Raw genomic sequence first — 23,331 nt, forward strand, 5'->3', positions numbered from 1 at the left:
TTGATGGTATTTTTCACGTAAAAATAAAATTTGAACTCCTTAAATCTGATTTTAAGAAGAAAAAATATGGCTATTAAAGTCACCCCATAATTTAAAGTAAGAATATTCAATGCAACTATTTTTTTAAACACTTTAAAAAAAACTTTTTTCCAAATAGTGCATGGACCTTGTGCGGCCTACCCTAGTACATGATTAAAAAATAATAATCTTAAGAAATACGTTACCAGTTGGAAAATATTCCTAAAATAAATTGGAAACCTATCAATGTCACCCCGGTTTACAATACATTTTTAAAGATGAAAAATATAAAAACTAACTTTAATTATGATGCATAGGACGTAATCAATCCAATTTGCACACATCTAAACTATCCAAATTTTGAACAAAATTACCATAATTTGCATACTTTTTGTAGGTAAAACAGTAATTTAAATGAATGCCTCAAATGTTATCTAGTTTACTGTATTTTATAGCAATTCAAATTTTGCAATTAGCCAAATTTCTCCTCCTTTTGATCGCACTGTTGATTTGATATTTTACTAAACAAAAAACAACCAAGCTTTCTTTTTTGTTTGACAACAGCTGTGATTCCCCATTTCTTTAAAAGGACCAACCCAAATCGGTGGTTCACCGACGCGGCAAAGAAATGCAAATCAAACACAGACAGTCCATATTTACGCCCTGGTCAAACAGATCCTGGAACGGGGATTCCCCTTTGAGACCGTTTGCATCTTGGTTGGTATAAATTGCTCTGTTAAGCCAATTCGGTTCATCAGTCAATTCACCAAGCTCATCCAGTGCCCTTGCTTAAGTGTCGCAGAGTTACCTCCTTAAACAAACTTTTTAAAGATGAACTCGTTTGGAACAGCTTGCTTGGCCGCTTTGTGCTTGTTTGCCATCGTTTCCACTGGAAATGGGTTCCCACAGGAGTCCGCTGACCAAGTTCAGTCATACGCCAATAATTTGTGTAAGTTTAGTTTGAATTTAAACTTAAAATTTCCTTTAAAACTAATTCAACTTTTACATTAGTTGACGAACTCCCCGAGCAGTCGTACCAAGCCGCCGCGGAGAATCTCCGCCTGAAGCGGGCCACCTGCGACCTGCTGAGTGGACTTGGCGTCAACGATAGTGCCTGCGCGGCGCACTGTATTGCCCGAGGGAACCGTGGCGGTTACTGCAACTCCAAGAAGGTCTGCGTCTGCCGTAAATGAGTGTTTGGAGTCGGTGGCATACTTGAGGATTGTAAAAGTGGAAATGCTTGTTAATTACAAGGGTTTTTAGCGAGCAGCTTCAAGTGGTTCCACGAGACATTGTTGATTAATAAATAGTGATTGGCCTATTTTTTGTGTTTGAACTGGTGTAAAACTATTCTCTGGGATCCTTAATTGATATCATTTATATAACATACGCCCTTATCTTTTTGAAAACAATATTAAAAAAAATAATCAGTATTACGCCCTTTTGAAATGTTAGTCTTCATTAAAAAAAATCAAAATATTGTTTTCGAAAAGATCGGAAAATTTTACGAATATTTCATGTTTTAACATTGAAAATCGGACCAAATGGAGGGTTGTTTGGGTGAGACTTAAAAAAACAATTTTCCTGTTTCTTGTTCATTTATTCGATGTATCTCAGTAACCAGTGGTCCAATCTTCAATGTTTCTAAGATGAAATTGTAGGAAATTTTCTGAACTTTTCGTAATAATCTCAGGAATGGACAATCATGGACACAATTTTTTAAAAAATCATAAAACCGGAATTTTTCGGACAAAATTAAACTTTCATTATATTTTGAAAAAGGTGCACTTAAGGGGTTACTTACATGTAGAAAATCTCAAAATTTCATTTTACAGAAAATTCATTAAATCAACACAAAAGATGATTTCCAATCACTCCTGAAAGTTCCATTAAGATAATTCATGATTTAGGTTAGTTACAGAAGATTTAATTTTGAAATTTTGCCGTGCGCAAAGCGAACTGTCAAACTTTCTGAGCGTTTTCTCGAAACACTGAGTTGGCTTACGGGTGCCACGATATCTCGAGATGGGATGGACCAAATTGGTTAAAATTCGGGGTGAAGACTCTCAAGACATATCCCATGTGCATGATGAAGCCCAATTTTGAAATTTTGTTTGTTAGAAAAATACAAAAATCAAAAACGGAAGAGTTTTCATATAAAAAACATAATAATATTTTTATCTTTTTTTTCAAATAATCTTTTTGAAAATCGGCCTTCGTCATGCACACTGGACCAGTTTCACGAGTCTTCACCCAAATTTTGAGCCGATTTGGTCAAGGCAGTGTTGAGATATCGTGGCACCCGTTTTTTGAAACTGTTAACTTAAAATAGCTGTATCTCGACAAAGGTACAACCAAATGTCTTCTAATTTATTTTGTTAATGGATGAAAATGTATTTTTTAATACTCTGAAAACAGATTTACATAAAGTGTTTGTGTGTGCTCATACCAACCCTTGACATTTTTGCCGATTTACATATATGTAACCCCTTAATCAAAGATTTGTAAAGTACTTTTCGATTGCAAATTCGATTTTTCATTAAAAATGTGGTCAAAAAATTTAAATTATTTACAAAAATCATCATTTAAAAAAATCATAACTCGTCGGCATAATTTTGGCCCATACTTTTGAATGGCTTAAAAGATGCGGGGTTTGTTCCCTAAAACATAAATATAAAAAAATAAAAATATGGATTTTGTGAAATTGCTTTTTTGTGAAAAAAAAAGTAATTAAAAAATCCCATTTTTTTCGTGTGCACATTTTTTTCTGAATAGTCCTCATCAATACCTACAAATTTGCCCAAGACACCAAATCAATCAAAAAATTCCTTGCAGATTTTCAGATTTTTGAACAACTACCAAACTTGAATGGAGACTTTTATGGGTGAACCAATTACACAAAATGGCTTTTTGGTCATAGGATTGATAAAAATGGTCGAAATCGGCCGATTTCGTAGAGAATTGTTCACAAGAGAGTACAGAGGCATCGAAATACTGACTAAAGAAATAGTTTTTGTTTTAATTCCAATGCTTTACATCGTTTTAATAAACAAATTTTAAAAGGGGTTAGTAAGCATATTTTAACAATAACATGAAATTTCGCGATAAAAAATAATTTAATCATTTTATTTATCTAGTTCAAAAAAATGTTTTATTTAAAAAAATACTATGTATATGGTAAAGTTTGATAAAAAAATCTGTATTCTCTTTCTGAGTTGATACTTGCATGAATATTTTGTAAGGAGAAATATAACAAATGTTCCTATTCTCCCTATCAACTCTCCCAGAAATCGGCCTTTATATTTATTTATTTTTTGTATGTTTTATTTGCCTTGAACTTTATAGGGTCCTTCCCTATGATCAATGGTAGTGGTACAAGTCGCAAAATTAAGTGGAAAATGAATTTTCCGAAAAATGTTGCCGTTCTGGAACTTTGGTGTCTTAAGAAGAAGCGTTGCAAATGGGAAGGGACAACTTTTGGCCAGGTTGAAAACTAGGGTGGTTCACGATCAGGGTGTTTTTGAAATCTATCTTTTCAGGAATAATTTTGGGATTTTTTTGTTTGCTTCTTGAACGTTGTTAGGCTTGCTAATCCAAGCAACTTTGTTGATGACACCAACATTTTATATCGTAACAAAAGCCTTCTACGTGATGCAAATTTTTCGCACGATTTATGTGTTTCTACGTATAATTATTCCGTGGGTCCCTATTAGCCCTATATGTCCCTAATTGCGTCAGTTAGCAGTTTAGCACTCTTATTTATAATCCTTTTGCTATACATCAGGTAAACAAAACACAATGCTTCGTAAACTATTGATTCCGTGACAGAAAATACTTAGTGGGACAATTATGCGTAGAAGTTCAACTATGGGACAAACAGACTTGGTGTTGTTTTTTATGATTTTCCGAACATAGTACATAGTAAATGTAAAAAACTAAAAAAATTGAAATCGTCAAAAAATTACATGAGACAATTATGCGTTGAACGGCAGTTTAGAGCTCTAAACCTTTTATTTTTTTGACTAGTCAATTTGAACTTAAGGCTCAAAAGTTATAGCCATTTTAAGATAAAAAAAAATATTCAAATTTAAAACTTAAATTTCTCGAAAAAGCGCAGTCCAAATTTAACGCACCAGGTTGGATTGAAAAATGAAAATTTAGCACTACAAACACTGAAAAAATCTCAGAGGTATTTTTATTTAAACTCGATATTTGATTTGAAAATGTTTTATTTTCAAATGAAAAGTGTATGGGACCACCCTAACGTGATTCGAAAATTGTCTTAACCCATAGAAATAAATATTACCGAAATTCGACATTCTGACACTTTGGCACAATTCTGAGGGCACATTCGAATTCAGTGGGCAAAATTAAATGGAAAAAACAGATAGTTTGACAATTTTTCGAAGTATGTTAGGGTGGTTCCATACACTTTGATGTTTTAAATCTATGTTTTGTGGTAATATGAAAAGCGTTTATTTTTGTTCAAATTGAAAGTTTGATGAAAATTTATATTTTATCATAACTTTTAAATAACTTTAAAAAATGTTTGCTACTCTTAATTAACTTCTTTTTTCGCGCCAACAACAGGTGAAAATAATAATTTATAAATTTAATCTTGGTCGTCCTTGTCTCAAAACAATAACCTTCTTTGTTTGACAAATGTTAAAAATCAGAGATTTGAGCTTTTCTTATCTGATTATTGGACGATTACATTCCATTTTGTGATATTCATTCTCTGGTTCCGCTTCTAATCGTTCATCGCTATGAAGTCATATATTCCACTTAAATTTTCAATTGATGAGTAACAAAAGAATAGATTTAATAAGTAATTTCAACACAAACTTTATTCATCTTTCATACCGACTCATGTAAGAAAAAAACTTTCCAGGGCATTGTATCCGTTCAACTGCGGACTATTATTTATTCATTTTATTGACGTAATTTACAATTATTACCACGATACATGGTCCCCGTGACAAGTTCTCTTTCTTGGGACATTTCCCTGCCACATAACCCGAAGAAAGAACCTGCTGCTGCTGCTATCAGTCAAAAGCATTAATTATCAGTATCAATGCTAGAGAGAGAGGGAGTTTTAATTGTCAGCCGGAATCCGATTTTCAGCCGATATTGCAACAGGTGAAACGATTCATTCCAATGGGGGCGTGACGGCGACAATATCTAATCAAAAAAAGAGAGAGAGAGAGAGTAAACTGCAATGTGACTTCAGTTGACACATGTGCAATTATGTTGGTCGAGCCCTAAAAATTAAAAACCACAATCGATGGCGGAAGCAACAGGCTTGCTTGATTGCGTTCTTGGGTGATTGAAAGGGTTCAAGTCTGGTATATTGCATCAGAAGGGGGTGGTTAAAAGCCACGTCAACGATTGTTTTTGGTCTACTTTTCAATGCATTGTGAAGACGGTTTAAACTCATTAAATATTCAACTGCAAAAGTTACGTTGGACGATTTCTTAAGTGTCATGCGGAAATACATACAGATAACATTTTCTCACTTTTTTAACTTGTAAAAGTCTTAAGTTACAAATAAAACCGAAGCTTTTGATTAAAAAAAAACAATTTGATATTTGGTAATTTGTAAACATCTATGTAAAACTAGAAAATCCTTATTCCATTGATACGAAATTTTATATTTTTATCTCTTAGAAATATATTACTTTTAAAAGATCAAACAAATGAAGTCACAATGTCCTTCTTCAAATGCCGACGTGTCCCTTTAGCAATTCTAGCACAAAAAAAAACTCATCAAACGTTTGAACGATTAGCATTTATGATTCAGCACAGAATAAAAAAAAACTAGAACGGTGACAACCTGTTGCTGACCGTACTATTCCCCACAAGGAACGTCCCGCAAGAAAGCCGAGGGTGGCCACATAATACACGGGTGCAGAAATCTTAAACTGTAATTTACGTGTCCTCCCCATCGGTTTGCAGTCAATCCGTGAGTGTGTGGGTGATTATCACTCCCAACCGTTAAAACCACCAGTCGATTGCCTTCTTGCAAGGTTCAAAGCAGCGTTCCCACCGTAACAACCACCACAAAAGTTGAACACTGCTAACTGGCCACGATTGCATCTAATCTGAGCTGACTGTGGCCAGTGTCCAGCAGTGGCGGCACAAGCACATGCAAACGATATTGTTGTTTGATGGTCAAACAAAGCAGGGAGGCGGCACCGAGGGGTGGTTTTGTACTAATAGAAAAGAAAAACAGCTGGAATAGTTCTGATTCCAAACTATTTCCTCGACACACAAATAGGGGCAGTACACACGGGCGGGCACCCAAAATTGAAATGACTGGTTAGTTTTATTTATTTCAAAATAATCACTTGACTTATAAATCAATTGAGTTTCAAATTTGTCTTTGAAATAACGATTCCGATGAATATGACATAATATTCCATGAATCATAAAATTAATCGTTGCTTGTTTACATTTGCTCATCGATTGAACCGTGAAGCCACCTCTAGGTATATTATCACTGTGTGATTCACCAGAACCAGAAAAGAAACGTGATGATTGTTTTTGAGTATTTTTTAAGGTATTGTCCGCATTGAACCCATCAATGCCCTGATAGCACAACAATCAATGAATTTAGATGTTTTTGTACGGAATTTCCTCTAGATTTTCATTCAAAAATCCATTCAAACTATTGTGCAATGGTCTCTACCCCTTGAACAAATATTTATCGATTTTTTTTAAAATCACAATATTTTAAAATGGCAAAATACTTTGATTTAAGTCTTTTTGCAATAAGCTATAGTTTTATATTATATTTTTTTCATTGAATTTCAATTTAAAAATAGCTTAGACTCAAAAACGCTGCCTTTATTCATAAAATAAAAAAAAAATTTACGCCCAACGCACTTTTACATCTAAAAATAATTTTGGCAATATTATCCTGATATTATATTATTTGAAAATTCATAACTTGAAAAACAACTAAACGTTTCGAAGTTGGATTTTTGCCTACTAAAATATGTTAAAACTACAAAAATCGTGTTTTTCTAAACCGTAGTAAAAAGTTAACCCTTTATCCCGTAGGTCATTTCGAGCAACTTTTGTTCTACGAAATTCTTAAATTCTCTTGTTTTATGTTTTTCTTGTTTCTTTTTGTATTTTGTATTTTGTATTTTGCATTTAGGCCGTTGCAAATATTTTTCAAAGTTTATGTGACTCCCCTCCCCCTCTTAAAAATTAGCACAAAATAACAGGGGGCAAAAACATATTTTTTCCAAAAACTTCAATTTTTTTCTCAATCAATTGAAAACTTTTTGAGATGCAGTTTTCTGCATTTAAAATCATATTTAGCATATTAGAGCTCGATTAAAAATATTTAGATTTTTTGAAAAATTAAAATCTGCTGTACCGCAAAACATGTTTTTCAGCGAAATTTTTTTTCGTCAATGCTTAGGCCGTTGCAAATATTTTTCAAAGTTTATGTCGCCCCCCCTCCATTCAAAATTGGTCCGAAAAATCAGGAAGCAAAAAAATATTTTTTCAAGAAACTTCAAAATTTTAATGAAAAAAAAAGTCGAATCAACTGAAAAAATCTAAAACGCATTTTTCTGCATTGATAATCATACTGATGTTTGGGCTGGATTTAACATATTTTGAATTTTTATGAAGTTCCAATGTACAGCACCGCAAAAACTTTATTTTTAGCAAAAAAATAAATTTTCGTCAATACTTAGGTATTTTGGAAACTAATGATTGCAAAACAACTGGGTAGGTTTATAATGCATTTTCAAACACTTTTTTCATTCAAATGTTAAAACCGTAGCACGTAGTAGCAAAAATTGATTCATAATTGATTTTGGCAATTTTTAAAGATCGAAGCCCACCTAAATATTTCTAATCATAACTTAACATACAGCCACAGACTGTGATTTAACTTTGACGAAGACACCAAATCGATCAGAAAACTCCTTCTTATGCTACAGATTTTTTAAATAAAACCCATAGCAAAAAATCCGATGGTAAAATTGCATGCAAAATCATGCACATCACCTTCTTAAAAAAAGACACTAAATATTCCTTCTTTTGTAGACATAAAAAAAAGTTGCAACCGACGGGATTCAAACCCAGCGCCAACAGTTAGGGCTGGTGCCTTAGCCCACTCGAATATCAGACCGATGAAGAATTGAACGGATAAACACATATATTAGCTTGACATTTCGTTCACGTAGGTTTCCCACTGGGTGATGAGTAGAGAGAATGCGTAACGTGATTTTCGAATGATCTCACTTTGTTTACATCTACAAAGTAGGAGGCTGTTCATGCACAAGCATGACTTTTTTCTTACTGGTAAATGAGCTGTTTTATAATCAGTGGTATGTGTTTTTTTTGTCTGGTTTTTCATTTTTTGCTGGAAAATTGTGTGTGTTTTCAAGTTTCGATCGGTTAGAAGAGGTTTTTCTTTTTTACGGGTGACGAAGAACTGCGGTGAGAGTGTCATTCTGCGATGTCGCAGATAAATTCCCTGGCTGATTTTGGAATCCTACAGCTCTTTTTGGTCCAGCGAAAAAACGTCGCCAATTCTTGCGAAGCTAATCCAACAAACAGAGAAGATTTTCACTAAACTAGTAAGTTTTCAAACGGAATCAAACACTAAAGACAGCTTCTGGATGGATACAACTGCATCGACTCCATAATCAACTTCCATTCATAATTATAAAAAATGACGATCTCGCCTTCAACTTTATTAAGATCTCTTGACCTCAACTCCAGGTCCTTAAATGCCACACGTTTTTGGCGAACAGTAAATTGGTTCCACTTTGACAGTTCAAAATTGAGGCCGTTTTGCGAACCACTATTCAGCACCCAGGTTTCCCATACTGATGGGCTACATATTTCAGGGTGTAATAATAACATACAATTTCATAAAATATACAAAACTTATTTTACACGCAGTTGTATTACAACTTTTTATGTAATATTACACTCTGAAATATGTAGCCCGTCAGATGGCCGACTTTTTTTTTGTTTATAAATATTTTACATGCAATGTAAAAAATGTAATATCAAGTGTCATTTTTCACAAAGGTGATGTGCATGCTTTTGCATGTGATTTTACCATCAGATATTTTGCTGAAAAAAAATGTGTAAATCTACAGTTTTTTTTTTTTTTTTTTTTTGAATAGGTCCTATAAACATATGAAAGACAATAGCTTATAGGACCTTTAAAACAAATCGAGAAATGTTTGCGGGCAGTTTTGGTGGAACAAAGTTAACTGCTTTGCATAAAAAAATAAAAATTAAACTTGGTGCCTTACGCCTAGTGTGTAACGTTTTGTCCTGGCAAGAACAAATCTCATGATAAAATTTCAAACAAAGTTTTGGATGGAATCATGTCTACCTTTGATACAATGTTTAGAGTACTAATCTAGAGCGTTTCTAGGCTTATATCTATTTTTCATTGCCTTCTTTTGAATAATTTATATTACATCAAAGACAAAATATGAATCCAAGATATTTTTCAAGTCTAAGTTTAGACTTTTTATTTATTTTTATTTTTTGTTGGCTTTGTCTGAAATTCCTCGAAACGCTTGAAAATAATTTTAAAAAGTTTCTCTTAAAACACGTCGTCTTGGCTTTCTCTTATAAATCCTCATCAATATAAATTTAAAACAACATAAAATAATACTATTAATTTCAAAAAACTTTCCACTTCTAAGTGCCTCCAACTTACACATGTGTTTGCCCAGGACAATTATCCTCCAACCAAGTGGTGGTGGTGGTCCAAAGGGACACACATTAAGCTTGCCCCTTGCCATACGGAAAAAATAAGGAAAAAAGGACACTACAAGAGGGGGCGGGAGGTAGTCAGGTCAATTGGTTGTTTTCCTCCCGTCGAACAGACAGTAGAACGAGGTGACTAACTCCCACATACTGTACGCCACGAATAGTTGATTCGACCTAAACTGGTGGTGAGTCCGCCCGATCCAGCAGCACTGACGTGGTGCTTCGACAGAGGTGTTCTACGCTGGCAAGTTGAGTTTTTTGGTGAAAGCCATCATCAGTTAGTTGAGAGCAATCAAACCGAGCGGTCGCGTGGAAAAGTTTGAAAAAAATAGTACGAGTTATGACGGAATTTTTGTCACAATCAGCGCAAAAGCTCGCGTTACTCAGTCTGTGCGGTTAGGTTGGTTAAGGGAAAGCACTGGCAGCGCGTGCCCCTCAGTGGTTTGATAATTCTGTTATAATTGCAGTGGGAATTTACACCCATTAGAAGCGACAGCGACAACGAAACGAAACAAAAAAATACTCACATTTCGAAACCAGCCAGCTGATTAAAGAGTGATTAATTTTTGCAAGGTCTGCGTGTTCCGGAGGAAAAAAAGAAGAGTTAGAAAAAAAGATGGTGCAAATGGTGATTAACAACGATTCCGGCGAACGCAAATAGAACATGGTTGTTGTTTACTCTAGATTGCGATCCGTTTGCGGCCACCACCAGCGGAACTGCGGTAAGAGAGTCGGGGGGACACTTTTTCCCTAATCGAATCACACGTTGAGCTGGGCGGCTTGGTTTTAAAATTATGAGATAGTGAAAGTTATGCAAAGGCTGAACATTCCGATCCGATAGAAAATCAATTTCATGTAACAGGAGAACAGCATCTAATTCCAGCGTACCTCTAATGTTGCCATATCAGCACTTTGATTTTAAAAGCGTTTTAAACTGAAATCGAGTGATAAAAAGCTCATTAAGAAGTGAGCAAGCAAGTTTCTATCAAAAGTTTTGCAAAATTTGTTGTTTTAATAGTGAAAATCAGCAAATTGGATGGAGTTAGGAGCGAGTACTTAATCTGCCAAACATACGAGCATTTGCCCTACCCAATCGCTAAATTATTCAATCATTAGATGAAAATCACAAATGTAATTTCAAATTGGTACTGTGCATGAAAGCATGTTATTAACATGATTGGTTTAATCTTCTTTTTGGGTGCCACAACAATTGACCGGTGAAAATAATTATTTTTCGGAAATAAATTATATCACAGTTAAAATAATAGAGATGCAGTACTTCACATCAGAGTATGACATAGCTTGTAAGGAAAACCTTATATATTATATTCTGAATTCGTACTGAAAACTTTGGCAAATCGGAAGATATGAGGTGAATCGAGATGACTGTGCAAAAATGTAATTTGAGTTAATTTAATTTATAAATATTTTTACCAAATGCAGGAAAATTAAGTGAAAAAAAATCCAACTCTTATGAAATCAAATTCCTGCTTCAGGGTGGCTACTCAAGTAGAAAAATCGGAAACATTGAAAAATTTCATTTTGTTTAAATCGGAAAACCAAACATTTGTTTTAAAACCCTCAGGTACTTGAATGTTCTTTCAGAATGTTTAATTAATTATATTTAATTATTGTGATAAATTTGTGAGTTTATATTTCAATTTGAAACAATTTTAGGTACGTTAGCGATTTTGCGCTGCTTTTCGTGAGACATGGCACGATTTAAAAAGGTCACGTCAGGCCCGTAGCCAGGGGGGGGGCTACCGGGCTGCAGCCCCCCCCGAAATTTTTCCAATTTTTTTTTAATTGTACTACCTTAAAAAATCTCAAATCAATGATTGTGTGTTCTCTTCCCAGAAATAATTTGTAAGATAGAGAATCAAGAATTGATTGATCAAACTAAGTAATTTGCCTGTCCATTGCCGGGCTAAGTTTTTGTAGATTATGGATCCAATATTTAAAAATTGAGCTACAGATTTGAACATTGTTCCATTCAGTAACATCTCATTTATCTTGTAGTTTTAGCATTACATTGGTTAGGGTGGTCCAAATCTGGGCTTACTTGGGGCTATCCCCTGAAATCAAAGATTTACCCATCACTAGCCTAAGTTCCAAAATTTGAGCTTTTTCTGACCACTGACCACCAAGTTTGGGCAAAATCGTCAAATTGTATGGAGAAAAGCAACTGTTTCAGTTTTTGACCAATGGAAGGCGCAATAACTATCCAGTTCTTACCAATTTTCAGAATTAATATCTTCTTTAAATTTGGAAAAACTTTCCCGAAGACACCTTATTTTTTGGTTTTTTTGCTAAAAAGTTATTAACCTTCGAAAATAGCAATTTCCGAGCGGACTGCCCTAAGGGGCTACTTAGAAATAATTACCGTCATCTGGGGCGAATCGGGACTACAGTCTGAATAGGAACAGCAAAAATCCCTAGATCTCGTTGTCTTATTTTTGATTGTAGAGCTTAAGTATGACCCCTGAATAACCATAAAATAATTTAGAATTTTTGGATTCGATGTGGCGGCCAAATGGAGGTCAAGAAATATTTCTGGTGTTTTTTTTTAAAGGTCCAATAAACCAAATTTCCAGTTTTTGCTTTTTGGGTGCTTTTGAAACCGCCTTGAGTCAAGGGTATTAAAAAACACCCAAAAAGCAAAAACTGAAAATTTGGTGTGTTGGACCTTTAAAAAAACACCAGATTTGTTCAAATTTAACTAAAATGTGGTTGCAGATGCCGAATTTGATGTTAAATCAAGCAAATAAAACATGCCGATTTCATTTGTTCCTGATTCGATTATCCGAAGTCCTTCGAACTTCGGATAATCGAAACTTTGGATAATCGAGGCTTCGGCTAGTCGAATTTGGACTGTAAAATTAATAGCCCTCCTTTATTTGCATTAAACCTTATATTGTTAACAAATGTTTTTATTCTACATTTTTCAAAATTTATCATAATTTCTCAAAAATATTTAGATTTTGTTTTCAAAAACGAGAGCATTTAATATGAAAAACATTTGAGTGAATTTCGACTATTATCAGAAATACAATTGGTTTGGTTTTAAGAATATGGTTAGTTACATATCTGAGGCCTTAGAGAAAAATGCTTGAGAAATATCTGGGTGTATTTTTTTTAATACTTTTTCGTAAACCTTTTATCCGAAACCACTCGTCCAAATTGCTTCCTTTGGTCACATTTTTTAGTTTCCAACGTGGCCAATCTCCAATTTTTATTTAATATATCAAAAATCGAAAGATCAACTAAGTGAATCCTTATTATCAACTAATTTTCACTTTGTGCATGAGCTTGCGATTTTTAAAGGAAGAAATAAAATGATAAAAATATTCAAAACGTTAAAAAAAATTTAAGCTCGGTTTCAAAAACTCTGAAATTAAATTAATTAAACATCATTTTCAAATTGTATAATTTTTAATCAATAATTCATTTTTAAACTATTTAATTTCAATTTTTTTGATTTTACAGATTAGAATTTGCATTTTGAAATTTTTTAAAATTTCTTTATTATTTGTTTTTAATTTCTTTTTTCTGAATATCACTTGTAAATATTTTCCAAAGTTTATGTTGCCACCTTTTCAAAATTGACCATAAAACAGAGAGCAACCGTGACCTCCGACACTAGTAATCGTATTTCTCCAAATTGTAACAAAATTTCACTTATTTTTAGTTTGGGGAACTTAAAAGACGTGTAGATGAACAATCTTAAGCATTCTTGAAATTGGTTTTTCGTAAGTAGTTCGAATACCGAGGAAAAAAAGGCTTTGTTTACCATTGGCTCTTACGGATTTTTGAAAACTAATCCGAGAAATACAATATTTAAAAAAAAAATAGCTTCACAATTTGAATGGAAATGGAAGTCTAATCAACTAAAAACAATATTTTTTTTTATTCATAACTTATTTCGATTAAGTCTTTTAAGGACCAGTGACTAGCTCGGTTCGGAAAACAAATTTGAAATGTTTTTCCTGCTTTGATAATCATAAACGACATGTTTGGGCTCGTTTAAAAATATTTAGAATTTTTGTAACATGTCGCGGAACCGCGAAAAGCTAGATATTTTGAAAACTAGTGATGCAAAACAACTGTACTGATTTAAAGTGTGTTTTGAAACACTTTTAAAATAATAAAACCATAGTTTGTAGTTTTGATTTTTAACCCTCTCGACTTTGGTCAGAGTTTAGTGACATAAACTTCAGAATAATATTCGCAACGGCTAATTAAAGATTTAAAAATTTTACACTTACAAATTTCTAAATTTTCATAATTTTTGATTTCAAATTTTTTGGTATAAGACAAAGAAATGCCAGAAATCAAAAATAAAAATGATAAAAACATAAAAAAATTAAGATAACAATTCAACAGAATAATATCAAAAATCTGAAATTCCATAAATTAAAAAATCTAAAACTAAAAAATTAATAAAAAAATTAATACTTAAAAAATCCTAAACTAAAAAAAAATATCATTTTAAAATTAAGTTATTCAAAATCCAATAAATTATTTATGTTTTTTCAATCTTAATTTTTTGATGCTTTAAATATTTTTATGTGTGAATTCTAGTATTCCTAAATTTATTTATTTTTACCAGAAAATTAAGTGATTTAAGATTTAAGATTCAGCGCTTTGACAGTCAGCTTCATGAGGCAATTCTTCAATATTATTTAAGCGAATACATTATTTTCAAACGTTATTTTCAGTTGCATTCAAATAAACAAATCAAAATCTCATCAACACATATTGCACCCGAAGAAATATCAAACGACGCTTTTTGTTTTTTGTTCCTTTTCAGCTGCGTACCGCTTAAGAGAAGTCTTTTCGTAAACCTTTTCTTGACCGTTTCTTGAGATTTTTTTTTTGTATGGAGTTTTAAGAGTCTCCGCACTACAGGACATTTTTTAAATTTTCGTTTGAATGTAAAATATAGTTCTTGTAGCAAAATTCAGACTAAGATTTGATTTATAGGAAAAATCTAATTGATTTAAGAATTCTTACATAAAGTATTCTTTGCTTTTAAAACATCAAAAATTTAAGATAATAATTACACATGATAATTTCAAAAAAAATCAGAAATTCCAAAAATGAAAAAAAATCAAATCTTAAAAAAATTATAAAATAATTACAACTAATAAAATCCTTAAATTATAAAAAAAAACATTTTATATCATTTTAAAATAAAGATATTCAAAAAATAATTTTCAATCATTTCAATAAATTATGATGGGAGGGGGGTAATCTTAATTATGTTGGGTTGATGGGTGGATCCAATATGTTGTGTGTGGTGGGTTGGAGTGCGGACTAAGAATTAGATATGTCAGGGATGATAACTGGTCGATTTAGTTGAGTGGCTGGTTGAGAAATGGTTTTCCTGGGTGAGGGTGGGGGTTGGGTTGGGGATTGGGGTGGGGAGGTTTCGTGAATATGGGAGTTTGCTAAATCGTTAAATGGGGACTAGGTTGTGGGTGGAACTGGTTGATTGTGTTTGGAGGTGTTATTTATGAGTGGGGTTGTGTTTGGGGGTATATAAGTTATGGTGGATTAGTTGGTGTTTGAAATGCGTGTTTTTTTTGGGAGTATGGGGGGTGGGGGGTGGGGTGGGGAGGTGTGTTATGTGTATGTGTAGGTGGAGTGTAAAATCATAAGAAAAGGTGTATTGATATGGTGTAAAAGGGTGATGGGGTTTTGATGTGGGGGTGATTTTAGGTGGGGTTTTGGTTGTGTGGGGGGTTATGGTGGGTTTTGTTGTTTGTGGTTGGGGTTGTGGGTTGGGGGTTGAGGGGAGATGGGTATTGGGGGTGAGGTATGGGGTGGGTGGGATTGTGTTGGGGAGATGGTTAGTTGTGTGATTGAGAATTGGGGAGGTGGAGGGTATAGTGTTGTTATTGTATTGGGGGAGGTGGGGAGGTGTGTGATGGGGATGGGTTTGTAGGGGTTTATGGGGGGTATAGTGGGGATTGTTTGGGTGTTGGGTTGGGGGGGGGGGGTTAGTTTGGGATAGGGTTTGAGGTAGGGGGTGGGTGTGGGGTGAGTGTTTTTTGGTTGGTGGGAGTGTTGGATGTGTAGGGGTTTGTGGGGTAGAGGGTGTGAGGGTTGTTGGAGGGGGGTGTAGAGGGGGGGGTTTGGTTAAGGGTGGGGGTGTTGTTGGGGTGGGGTGGGTTGTGGGGGGTGTTTGGGAGTTGTTTGATGATATGATTAGTGTGTGTGTTTGGGGTTGGTTTTTGGTTTAGGGTGTATGTTTGTAGATTGATTTTTTGTGTGTATGGTGTTTTTGTTTTTTTGTTGAGATTTGGATGGAATTTTGGTACAATGTGTATGGTGTTTGGGTTGGGTTTTGTAGTTGGAAGTTGTTTTATATTGTTTTAATGATTAGTGTTAATGTTTGATGCAATCGAGGAAAATTTTAACGGTTACATATGGGTCATTCCATCTCAACTGTGCACGAAAAAGTGCAAATTTGAAAATTACCCTCTCCGATCCTGCTCAAATTTGGCAGGGCTGTTGGTACTATCAAAACATGCAAGAATCCTGAATTTCATCCAAATCGGACCACCCCCTCCATTTTTGTACCACCCCAAAAAATCGACTTTTTGGCGATTTTGGAGCGAACCTCCTAGTTTGAAACGGCGATAGCTCAGGAACCACAAATCTTAGAAGGTCGGTCTTAGACTCAATTTTGAAGGAAATTGGACGTCGAATCCATTTCCGTGATCAAATTTTTGATTAATTTATTTTGTCTACCTGTATTGCACAATTGAAAACTTCAAACGGCCGTATCTCAAAACACCCCAACTTATTTTTTTGATTTGACCTCACCATCGTATTCCCCGGACAATTTTACATAAGAATCACTTATCGACAGAAATGAATATGTTTCGTTCCTGAGATATCGAATTTAAAAGTTTTGTGTTTTCGAGAATACCTACATCAGCTTCATTCGCCGCATCTGCTAGAAGCACACAGGCAGGATGATCAATAACTGCTACCTGGTGTTCTGGGAGATGATTAATTTAATTATTATTTATATAATTGTACCCAAATATTTATTCAAATAGCGAATGTCTTGATCAATCTATTTTTGTGTAAGGAATATTTATTGGGTAAATTTGAATGCACCGTTTTTTACGTGTTGCTAACCGTTTTAGAGTACCTGTCATGGATGGTAGCAAAATAGTGCCATTTAGCAAAAAACCCAAAATCTGCTTTATGGTTTAATAGATTGACCATATTAAATCAATTTCTATATTGTGAGCCAGCTCCATTTGATTAAAAGATGGTTTTGGTCAAGTTAAATTTAACCAAAAGAAATCCTTATACGTGAGGACAGAAGTCGTATTTTGTTCCAAGAATCCAAGAATAATAGAAGAAAAAAAAACATTGTTGTTCGGACGGTGTTGAAATCATCGCAACTATATTTTGGGAAATTAGCCGCTTTGCAGCAGATCAAACTTTGTGATTTTCTTAAATTTTTCAGTTTTATACTTTCCAGAAATCCTTTTCCTACTCTTTGTGATCGTCCTTCACTAGAATACAACGTATCAACAATTTTTTTTTTTCATTTAAATTCATATTTTTTACTCAATAATGTATCGTGCACTTATTGTTCAGTGTTACTAACAAGATTAATTGCATTTTCCTGCTCGCTCCGTCAGAATCCAATTCTGCCCTTTACTGTGTGTCGTTATTGCTCTGTCCTGTGGGTTAGCACAGAAATTCACTTAACTTTCACTTTGAGCAGATAAACATTCGCGATTAAACATCAGTTTCCCACAGTTATACAGTTATTTTTTTGCTCAATGTGATAGAGATTATTTATGATGAATTATTATTTCAATAAATTACCAGGTAGCAGTTATTGATCAGCCCGCCTGTTTGCTTCTAGCAGACACGGCGAATGAAGCTGATGTAGGTAATCTCAAATACTCAAAACTTTAAAATTCGATATCTCTGGAACGAAACATATTCATTTCTGTCGATAAGTGATTCTTATGTAAAATTGTCCGGGGAATACGATAGTGAGGTCAAATCAAAAAAATAAGTTGGGGTGTTTTGAGATACGGCCGCTTGAAGTTTTCAATTGCGTAATACAGGTAGAAAAAATAACTTAATCAAAATTTTGATCACTGAAATGGATTCTACGTCCGATTTCCTTCAAAATTGAGTCTAAGACCGACCTTCTAAGATTTGTGGTTCCTGAGCTATCGCCGTTTCAAACTAGGAGGTTCGCCCCAAAATCGCCAAAAAGTCGATTTTTTGGGGTGGTACAAAAATGGAGGGGGTGGTCCGATTTGGATGAAATTCAGGATTCTTGCATGTTTTGATAGTACCAACAGCCCTGCCAAATTTAAGCAGGATCGGAGAGGGTAATTTTCAAATGCTGTTCCGCTTCAGATGGAATGACCCATATGCATTTAAAAATGGTTACATATGCATTATTTACAACTCTTCCAGTGAATATTTTGTCGTAAAAATTTAATTTAATTCATTTTATAAATTTTTTTTAACACATTAAAATTAAACACAAGCACTGATTTTTTTTTCTTCAAATCTATTTTTTAACAGATATCCATTGTAGGCCTATAGGGTCGTCCAATTACCATGGAGACACTTCAGAAGCTGAAATTTCAACGATTATATTTTTTTGTATTTCATTAAAATTATTTACTTTTGAGAGCACCAGGAGCTTCGCAAAATATGAAATGGCTTCAAAAGCTTAGAACAATTAAAATAAATCATTGTTTAAGTTTGTTTATAAAATTTTAAGAAAAACAAATATTCCAGTTATGAGTTTTATGTTGTGCTAGAAAAAATAAAAAATGTCAGATAAACCATCACAATTATCACACAGCTGAAAATGTAAATCCAGACGGTTTAAAATTTGATAGTTCAAGTTTACCAGTTTGTTCGTGGGTTTTTCTCTCAGTATAAAATACAGAAAACATAATACTTATGGTTAGATACATCGATATTTCTTTAAAAAAAATTTGCTTTCAAACATTTGATTCAAGTTACGTATATTTTAAATTTAGCGACGTTTATCACGAAATTGGATTACAATTAAACAATTCAAGAAAATGTAAAAAAAACACCTTTTTCTCTACTCCTTTAATACAAACTAGCTGTTTAAATAAAGAAAAAAAAATGACGGAGGAGTTTCTTCAATAAAGACATTGAAAACTTAATATGAAAATCTTTGAAAACTTTTTTGCATACATTACATTACAATTTTACAATTCATCTCAATAATTATACCACAAACCAAGTGATGGTATAAATGATTTGCTGATTTTTTTACTCCTTGAATTTTTGCACCCAAGCCCCCCCCGAACAAAAATCCTGGCTACGGCCCTGGGTCACGTCGAATTGTCCAAGGCGAGAAGGAGGAAACTAGAATTTTCAGAAAAGTGTCCACGTCGTATGTGGATAGTCCCTTAGAAAAGTATTCAAAATAAACCCTCTACAACCCAACTCCGCCTCAAGGCAAGCTTCGAAACAAAACTTCAAAAAAAAATCATTTTCAAACAATTTTGGTTCTTTTAAAAACATTGGAAAGAAGAGCTCTTAAAATTTAAGAAAATTTTACCGGTTGGAGTTTGACTTGTTTTGTCTGACTTTGTTAATGTTTTTTTTTTAATATTTTTTTGTAGGTCAGCTTTGGATTTAGATGTGTTTTTACTGTCATTTTCTTTATTTTATGTGAAAAAAATAGTAATTTTTGCATTGTCCCAGACTAAGCCTCGACACATTTTTCTACAATTTTAACGATAATGGTATCACTATAGTTGAAAATGTGAAAACAAGCACAAAATTTAAAAAGTGACTGTAAAAACATGAGGAAACTTAAAAGAAAAATGCTAATTCTAGGTTATTGTAGTTAAAGCCAAATATTACAAAAAAAAACATAAACTAAACAAGATAAATACAATTGAAAATACTAAAAATGAAACAAAAAAATTAAAAACAGGAGAAATATACTTTTTTGTAGAACAAAGTTGCTCAAAATAAACTTCTGAACACGGGAAAAATAGAAATTTTAGAAAAAAATGGTCGTTAGAGGGTTAAAAAATGAGCGTTAGAATGTTATCAGACGTCTTTTTGAACTTTTTTTTTTCAAATGACTGGTCAAATCTAATTCATTTTTTCTTGTTTTTTCATTTATTAACTTTTTGATGTTTGCAGTTTTTTTTCAACTTGACTCTAAATTATCAAATTGTGCCATGTACATTGACTTTTCGACAGATAGCACTATGTGAAAAGTTAGCGACAAAGTGTGACGTGTAAATAAAAGATCGTGTACTTTTCATGCTTTTAATTTTTGAATCTTTTTTAACTTTTTTATTATTTATTTTTTTACGATTTATTTTTTGCCCGGAGATATATCTTTTCAAACCAAAAACTAATTTACAATCAGTCAATATTATATTTTCAGTAAAAAGTTTAATGATTTGCTTTTAAGTATTTTTTATGCGATTTTTTTCAGAAAATGCAATTTTTTGTTGTAAAATGAAAGCTTTGAGAAAAAAATCAGTTAAAAATATTTTTTAAAATACCAAAAATAGTTAGCGATTCCACAATAGGATTTGAGAGTCCACCCTGCAAGTTTTTTTTTTAAGTAAGTGAGACTATGAAAGAAGAACCCACACTGCCGTCATCAGGGGTGACATTGGGTCTGGGGGGTGAAATTGGGTCATACAAAAATGCTGAAATTTGTATGACCCAATCTCACCCCCAAACCCAATGTCACCCCTGAAGACGGTGTTAAAACTAACATGATAAGTAAAAAGTTCATCACAGAAAAAAAAATCTTACAGATATTTTGAAAATTCGAGATTTTTATAAAACTATTTGATTGTCCACCCTGCAAAATCTGTTTTCCTTAGTAAGTGAGATTGCGAAAGAATCCACAACTGTTATAACTTACATTAAATTTTAACGCAGAAAAAAATCTCTTTTTTTTTTAATTCGATATTTTAACAAACTATTTGAGAGGCCACCCTGCAAGCTTTTTCTTTTTACTAAAGTTTGTGAGACTACGAAAAAACCTACAATTGTTATAACTAAGTTTTGATTTCAACACAAAAAATAGAAACATAATCTTTCAAATTTTAAAAGTTCGAGTTTTTTTTTAAATTACATATTTTTTGACATCAATTTATCCAAAGAAACCGTAAATTTATATTTGAGCAGAAGTATTGGTAAAACTTTTGAAATTATTCATTGCTTTAACTTTTATTTTTTTCAAGAATCTACCCATCAAATCTACATTGTAGAATGACCTAAAGTTCATCAGTAGATGATGGTTTTTATCTTTGTTCAGTCAAATAATTAAGATGCACTTTTTATTACACATGAAAAGTGTCGCAATTTAGATAGATTAGTTTGATTACAGTAACTATTAAGAACTTGAACAAATGAAAATAAATTTCTTTCGGGCTTTTCAAGCATTTAAAAAAAATATTTTTTTAAAATTATTATATTTTTTTCATTTGGATCACTTTTACTAGCCAGCAGTAAATAATTAATCACTATTAAGTTTCATTCACAATGCTAATTACTCTTAAACTAATGACTTTATTTCAAGCACTTCATAAATATTTATTTAGGCCATAAATCAACGTTCAAGCCTAGGCTGTAGTAACTGTAAATCACGATGACTTAGATATCGGTAATACGTTTTCACTGATTGTGTAAATGACTTGAAATTTTGACCCAGCTGTAATCAATCATAAAAACACACGTGGATTAAGCAACGTTGTGTGCGGTGTTTCTTCCCAATATAAACTTGAGTCAGCAACAAAGTAATAAAATTGCATTATTTCTTCTAATCTTTTAAAGAGTCTAAAAAGCTGAATCAGACAATGTGACGACCATTACAAAAAGCAGGCAAACTTTATCGTAGTCCTTATCACAAGCAAATTATCATATCGAAGGCAATACTCAAGAGATGCTGCCATAGCAAAACATTTGCCATTGTGTTACACAAGCGAAAAAACATATTGCAAATTCCTTCTAATGCAATCTTACCGTATACCTGTGTGGTGGGTGGGACACGGGCAGGCTAAGTGACAAATTAAGTCCACCCGTGACTGCCTAAGCTCGCGCGAAGAAGACCGCGACGACGAGATGACTTTATCTTTCGCACATTCCACAAACAATTTTCGCACACAATTGTCATGAAAGAACTACTGAAATTTAATTTTTATTTGAAATTAAAATTAATTTAATTTTAGAAACAAATTTTAATTTTGTGCTGATTCAGCCGACGATCATTGTGCTGGTCTCGGGTGCAAGGAACGCAATTTGCTACTTCTGCAGCTGCTGCTGCTGTTATTTGAGAGGTGTTTCAGAGTCGCTGTCTCAGATCCTCCTAAAGTAGAAACAAGGATAGTGACACAGTCAGAGGATGAGGCCAACCACCAGTCATCGCGCCGAGTTATCTTATCACATTATCATATATATAAATTTTTGTGGGACTTAAGGCAGGGTGACTGGGGAAATTCGTGTGACTAAAGTTAAGATTTATCGCAAAGCAAATATTTGCAGTGGTAATATTTTGGCTAAAAATAAACTGAGCATTAATCAGTTTGTTATGCAAATGAAAACATTTTATCTAATTTGTAACTAAACTCTGTATTTTTTATCGTTTTATTTTCTAAGATTGTAAAGAGTAACAAATACACCATATTCTTGATTTACACAACGAAATGGGGTTAGTCTGCGATCAGCAGAGAAGCGAGTCAGACGTGCGTCCCTCACAAACCAAAAAAGTGCTAAAAAGTGCAAAAAATGCCTCACGGCAAGAAAAAGAGGCGGTCCTCACCAGCAGGATCGGCAAATTTGAAGAAGCTAAAGAATGCCGAAGCGCTACCTGCAAAGCCAGGCAGTTTGAGCAAGGACGCTCAAAAATTGTCTGGAAACCAGTTCGCTACCCTCCCTGTGGACGTGAGCGAGAAGGAAGAAGTTGAACGACGGGAAAAGTTGCCACCCATTTTTGTGAAAACATCGTCATCGGATTCGGTGCGAAAGTGGCTGACCGGATTTATCAAATCTGGTGCTTTACGAGCTTCCATTCGCCTGTGTGCTGATGGACTCAAAATTCTGCTACCTACCAGAAAGGATTACAACTACGTTCGGGATTTCCTGAACAACACCAAGATTGAATACTACAGCCATGACGATCCAGGTAAACGCCCCATGAAACAGGTCCTCCGTGGCCTGTACGACATGGATGTGAGTGTGCTGAAAGAAGAGCTCAAAGCTCTGAAGTTGAATGTGATCGAAGTCTTCAAGATGACGAGACACAAAAATGACATCAAGTATCGTGATCAACTGTACCTGGTTCATCTCGAGAGAGGATCGACAACGCCGTCTGAGCTGAAAGCAGTTCGGGCAATTTTCAACATCATCGTGACTTGGGAACGTTATCGCCCAGTGCACCGTGACGTGACACAATGTTCGAATTGCTTGCAGTTTGGACATGGTGGAAGGAACTGTTTCATCAAGAGTCGTTGTGCAACCTGCGGAGGTGAGCACAAA

At 33.8% G+C, this 23,331-nt stretch overlaps 2 protein-coding genes across 3 annotated transcripts in view; both read left to right on the top strand.

Annotated features, from left to right (window-relative positions):
• Positions 1-23,331, top strand: part of LOC120432658 (uncharacterized) — a 60,396-nt gene that overhangs the window by 18,706 nt on the left and 18,359 nt on the right. The window contains exon 1 of one of the 2 annotated variants that reach the window (XM_039597902.2): positions 10,055-10,502. The exons of the other annotated variant lie outside the window; for it this stretch is intronic. Within the exon in view, the coding sequence (XP_039453836.1) occupies positions 10,445-10,502 (58 nt within the window). The 5' untranslated portion in view covers positions 10,055-10,444. Of the gene's footprint in view, positions 1-10,054; positions 10,503-23,331 lie in introns of those variants that run through there. 2 annotated transcript variants of the gene reach the window in all.
• LOC120432661 (defensin-C-like) lies at positions 764-1,339 on the top strand. Its single transcript, XM_039597907.2, has 2 exons — positions 764-967; positions 1,030-1,339. The coding sequence occupies exons 1-2, from the start codon at positions 850-852 to the stop codon at positions 1,209-1,211; spliced, it is 300 nt and encodes a 99-aa protein (XP_039453841.1). The 5' UTR covers positions 764-849; the 3' UTR covers positions 1,212-1,339.

The sequence above is a fragment of the Culex pipiens genome, chromosome 2 (assembly GCF_016801865.2).
Source record: "Culex pipiens pallens isolate TS chromosome 2, TS_CPP_V2, whole genome shotgun sequence".
Lineage (NCBI taxonomy): Eukaryota > Metazoa > Arthropoda > Insecta > Diptera > Culicidae > Culex > Culex pipiens.

Excerpts from the sequence above, each read along its gene's own strand:
- LOC120432661 (XM_039597907.2), top strand. The coding sequence starts at position 850 with ATGAACTCGTTTGGAACAGCTTGCTTGGCCGCTTTGTGCTTGTTTGCC. Across the intron at positions 968-1,029 it reads GTCATACGCCAATAATTTGT|TTGACGAACTCCCCGAGCAG; the intron begins GTAAGTTTAGTT and ends CTTTTACATTAG.